This window comes from Cystoisospora suis, assembly GCF_002600585.1.
Source record: "Cystoisospora suis strain Wien I chromosome Unknown contig_7218, whole genome shotgun sequence".
Lineage (NCBI taxonomy): Eukaryota > Apicomplexa > Conoidasida > Eucoccidiorida > Sarcocystidae > Cystoisospora > Cystoisospora suis.
Genome location: NW_027160004.1, coordinates 1 through 5,339, shown reverse-complemented (window position 1 = coordinate 5,339; position 5,339 = coordinate 1). Strand labels below are relative to the sequence as shown.

Sequence of the window (5,339 nt, the reverse complement as noted above, 5' to 3'; positions counted from 1 at the left end):
AGAAAAGCTATACGGCTATCGAAGAAATTACTTCCTGCAAAGAAGATATCTGTAAACAATACACATACAGAAACAAGAAACAACACATAGGGCATACAGGGCAACCTCCGTACGTCTAGATTCGCCAACAAGGTAGATAGATTGAGAAGAGATGCTAAAGATAGATCGAGAAATCAGAGAAAAAGAGAGATACATAGATCACAGACGGAGACATGGGCTAAACATGAATTAGATAGATAGATAGATAGATACGCTGCACCCTCTATCAAAGACGTTCTACCGTACATTCTCCAGTCATACACTGAAGAAACACAGAGAGGTGAGATGGTGGATGTCCACCTCAACCTCTTAGACACTACGTGAAGAAGATCTGTCTCTCTTGAAACACCAAACTTCTTCTTTACTGAAAATATTGAAGAGGTGAGAGGAAAACGTCAAGCTGAGGGAAAACAAGTCTCGATGCTCTCGAGTTTCAGCTGTCCAACTGCCTAGACGGTGAAGATTCGAATCGATTGTCCCAAACTGAATCTTCATCGACATCGATCCAAGATACGCTTTTTTTCCAGAAGTTCTTCCTGCTTCTGCTTGTCTGCTCCTTACCTCATGTTGTTTTTCTATTAGAGCGTCTAGGAAATCTTCCGGCAGAGCTAACAGAGAGTCTCCGCTCTCCCCTCCTACTAAAGGAAGGGAAGACGGAGAATAACTAGAAGAAGAGAGAAGTTTTCTTTCCTCATCACCATATGTTCCTGATCTTCCCTTTTCTTCGCGGCGCTGTTTTTCTTCTCTTTTCTCCTCTTCTCCTTCTTGAATTTGAATGCAAGAAGCAGGCAAAAGAGACGAGGAAGAAGAGGAGGCATCGCCTGTCTGAAGGTTTCTACGATCAGACGGCAGTAACGACGGGGAAATGTTCTCAGGAGAAAGTTGTGAAATCCGACCTGAAGAAGAAGATGAAGAGGGGGGAGGAGGAGGTGTAACGGCAGCCGTCGATACACTTCGAGATACAGCGGGAGAACGTCGATAAGGAGACATGCCTCGTCTTGAAATAACAGGAGGAACAGAGGTTATCTGCAAAGGGGAAGAAGAAAGAGAAGAAGACAAGGAACCAGAAATTGAAAAAAGAATGTTCTGATAGCAATAGAGGACAAAAACAAAAAAAGAAGAAACATCTAAAAAAAAAAAAACAGAAGGCGAAACCTTCTTAGGAGTGATTCAAAAGATGCCTGGTGCACGGTTGAGGTGTACATACACCCGGTGTATGATTAAGGTGTACATACACCCGGTGTATGGATAAGGTGTATATACACCCGGCATGTGGTTGGGGTGTACATACACCTGGGATACATATATAAAGCGATAGCACCTTCATTTTCTCCCTTCAAGAGTTCTTTCTCTCCGTTCCTTGCATTTTCTCTCAGAAGCACTTTCTTATGAAAAAGCACCACTTTATAAAAAACTATGCTTGCTTTCGGGGATACCCTATCTTCAACCTCTTTCTTCCTCTTCAATGACACACTCCTCCTCGACGTCCTTCATCTCTCTACCAACCCACCTGAGAACACCGAAAGGAGACGAAAGAAGAGGACAAGAAAAGGGAGACGAGAGAAAGAAGAGAAAAGGAGTTCGGAAACGGAGAGACGACAAAGGCCTTTAGGTCTTTACCATCTCTCTGTCAACCTAGGAACTTGTACTTACATTAAAATGCTTCGGATTAAGAATCTGATAGATATGAGAAGACATTGGTATAGACGGCAGCCCTCCTGCCTTTCCCCCTTCTCCACCTGCAGTTGACGTAGAGGACGAGAGCCTAGGATTCTTCCCCTCGGTGATGCCTCCTCCTCCATGAGAGCTACCTCTGCTATGACCACCACTCGACGATAAGAATGACCCCGCTGTATGTGAATTTGTTTCAGAGCTCCTTTCTCTTTGTCGTGAACTTTTAGGCAACGTTGATAGCATCATCTTTTCTCTCATCTTTTCTACAGAACAGTCTTCTAGAGAAGACAAAGAGGAAGACGAAGAAGAGGCCGTTGACGGGGTCATACCACATCCTCCGCCGCACAGAGGAAAAGCAAAAGATGTCGACGCTTCAGAGAGAGGACGACTGAAAAAGTAGAGGAAGAAGAAGAGGAAGAAGATTAGAAAAGAGGAAGAAAAGTGAAGAAGAAGATGATGAGAAAAGAAGAGAAAGGAAAAGAGACAAGTAAGTGATTCGTTTGCTAAACGCAGAAGTGGGATTCCGTGTAAGGAGAAGAAAGGAGATATAGGAATAGAGACCTCCGCATACACACAAGCTTCAGGCATACAGGATTCAGCTATATCATGCAGATCGATGCACATCCTTCACAAAGGGTCAGTGCACCCACAGAGAGACTGCAGAGAGTTACCTAGATAGATTCATATAGATAGAGATACAGATAGATAGGAGATAGATACATTGACGTTTCGCATCCTATGTGAGACAATCCTCGTCGGAGATCAGCATTCAAGAAAGAGAAGGGAAAGCCTTAAGTACATACAACCCCTACATGAAGCTATCTATCTTTGACCAATCTCTCTTCTTTGATCTGTCTACCCACCTGTCTATGATGTGCGAACCATGGACTACTGAGCTATACAAGTATCGGTGTAAGCACGAGGGTGGCGAGAAGTATAAGTGGAGAAGAAAGAGAGAAAGAATTTCATGTGATGACCCAGAGACAACAAGGAGTTGGTCCCCAACGGAGACAGACTTGGTTGAAGCTCTCTGCTTGTGTCTCCGTATGCAGATACACATAGGTATAAATAGGTAGATAGAGAGGTAGATGGAAAAAAGAGATCGACAGAGAGAAGAGATGATTGACTAGGAGGCTGGATGAACCAAAGCAGGAAGAAAGAGAGAAAGAGGGGAGAAGATAGAAAGAGGTGAGAAAGAAAGATGCGTCTTCTGACACTTACCCAAAGATAGTATATTGCTCTTCTTCTTCTTCATCGTCTTCTGCCTCATTAAGCCTGGAGCAAGAAGAAGAAAAATCTTCATTCCTCTCATCCTTGTCAAAAGGTCGCCCTCCCTGTCCGGAATCTACTCAAAGAGAGATAAAACAGAAAAAGACTAAGACAGCTAGAAATCGAGAAAAAAGATTGAGCTAAGGTAGATTCAAGATACATCTACAGATACACATATAGACGAGAGAGAGATGGATAGATACCTACAGACATACTAACGATACATAGATAGATTAAGGACAGATCGACAGACAGATGGATGGATAGCTAGATCAAAGATAGATAGAAAGATAGATTAAAGATACAGAGTCAAATAGATAGATTGAAGATAGATAGATAATGCGAGTCTGGCTGACGCACAACCGTTGGCTCGCATCTCTCTCGCTGGACTATTCACTAGGCCCATGAAGAGAAAGACTCGATGGAGATGGAGAAGAGGAAGAAAGAAAGAGAAATGCTAAAGAAATATCTTCCTCATCAGCCGGACACGGAGGGGCACTTGTCTTCTAACGCTAAGCGAGCCGCCTTGTTCTCTTTACAGACGCCTTCGTCTATAGAGATCTAGTCTATTTCTCTGATCTTTTCTTGTGAGGGGAAGGCAATTCTATTATGAGGTCGATACAAAGTCATCGAGATAGATCGATTCATGAACTACCATCGATTGTCTCCGATATGTCACTACCGGCTCGGAACATTTGCATCGATTCTCTTTTCCCGACGAAAAAACATCCTTATCTTCGAGCTAGAAGAACAGAGAGAAGACGGTCACTCCTTCTCTTTCTCCTTTTCACACGGAATACCTCTCTTTCTCTCTTTCCCTTCTCTCCTTTACTCTCGATAGATACTTTTCTACCCTTTTTTCTTACCTGTTCTTTTTCTATCGGCGTTGTCTCTCAGCTTCTTTTTCTTCTTCACGGCAGTAAGAGGAAGGGGACAATCGAGAGGGGCGAGAACGATACCTCGAGTGTCTCCGCAAAGCAAAGGAGGCGACCCGCAGCATAAGTACAACTGACCATCGAGAGTGTTAGACACCCTATCCAGAGAAAGAAGAAAAGATAAAAAGTCTTTCTCTTCTTCGTTCGATATACAAACGACAGACGAATAGATCTGCATACATATATATATATATATGCGAATCTATCCATCTGTCTTCGATCTACCGATGTATCTATCTACCTCTCCGTACGTATGTATGAATATGTATGAGTCCTTAGGAGGATTTGCTTAAGAAGCTTTAGAGAGGGAGAGAAAGAGAGATCCCATCACTGTTTGCTTCTTTTTTCCATGTGACCTACTAAGAAGAACCCATGTAACTAAAAGCCACAGTGTCCGAATATAAGCCTATCAGAAATGACGGATTCTCTTTCTCTCTCTCTTTCGACACACTAGGCATAGACATGTCCGCTCAACATAGAGAGAACAAGCCGTTTCGTCTTCTTTTCTCTCAACGGAGCCTAGAAGCTATTGATCTATACATAAGGTTCACACACATGCAAATATGTATGGATCTCTAGATATGTGAATATAGCTTAGTGGAAGATCGAGAGTAGATCAGAGAGAGTCGACAGTAAGGACACGCCATTCACACACATACACCCTTCTCTTAAGAAGGCCTTTCTACACATCCTTGGAAAAAGAAGATAAGGAAGACATCGTAGAAAGAAAATTCCCTCTTCGTAAACAGAAGACTAGACAGACATCTCTATAGCAATTCACACCAGGAGGAATTACAGACAACCGAGCCGTGTATACATATACATCTATATATATATATATATATGGTGCATACACGTACATATATAGACACACACAGGTATATATATAAATCAGGTGAAGTATATATGTATATGTATATATATATAGACAGATAGATCTACTTGAGAGGATATATATATATCTCTCTCTTCCTCTCTCTTTGGCTGTCTAGGCATGTGTGGATTTTTCGCTAGGACTGACTGTACGAGAGACGCAGGGGCATGCACTTCCATGCGGCGTGAGTTGAAGAGAGATAAGAACACTTTGATCGGCTCGGTACAGATAAGTGACGAATTCGAGCAGTTGACGAGCTTGACGGCTGAAAGATTCCTAGAGAAAAAAGAAAACGAAATGAAAGAAAAGGAAAGGAAAGAAGAAAAAGAGATTCATGTGTTTTGTCCTCTGGTTTCTCAACTGGATGTATATACACCCGAGAGAAATCTGAAGAAGAGAAGAAAAGAGACTTCAACTTCAGTCCTCGTCGTCCACATGACTTTGAGAAGAGAGGTGACAGTCTCTCCTCCTTCTCTTGAAAGAGAACGCACTCTATCTAGAGTAAGAAGACACCCAGCCAGTTGGTCTATCTACATATCTTTAATCTA

The 5,339-nt window shown here is 42.4% G+C and overlaps 1 protein-coding gene across 1 annotated transcript; it reads right to left on the bottom strand.

Annotated features, from left to right (window-relative positions):
• Positions 1-28: 28 nt before the first annotated feature.
• CSUI_010355 (tubulin-binding cofactor c) lies at positions 29-5,066 on the bottom strand (the record flags this gene model as incomplete). The annotated part of the gene is made up of 6 exons (XM_068070459.1): positions 4,939-5,066; positions 3,849-4,015; positions 2,935-3,058; positions 1,693-2,101; positions 601-1,065; positions 29-49 (listed from the first exon to the last, which is right to left on the bottom strand). Coding segments are annotated over exons 1-6 (1,218 nt in total), but the record flags the coding sequence as incomplete, so codon positions are not given.
• Positions 5,067-5,339: the final 273 nt, after the last annotated feature.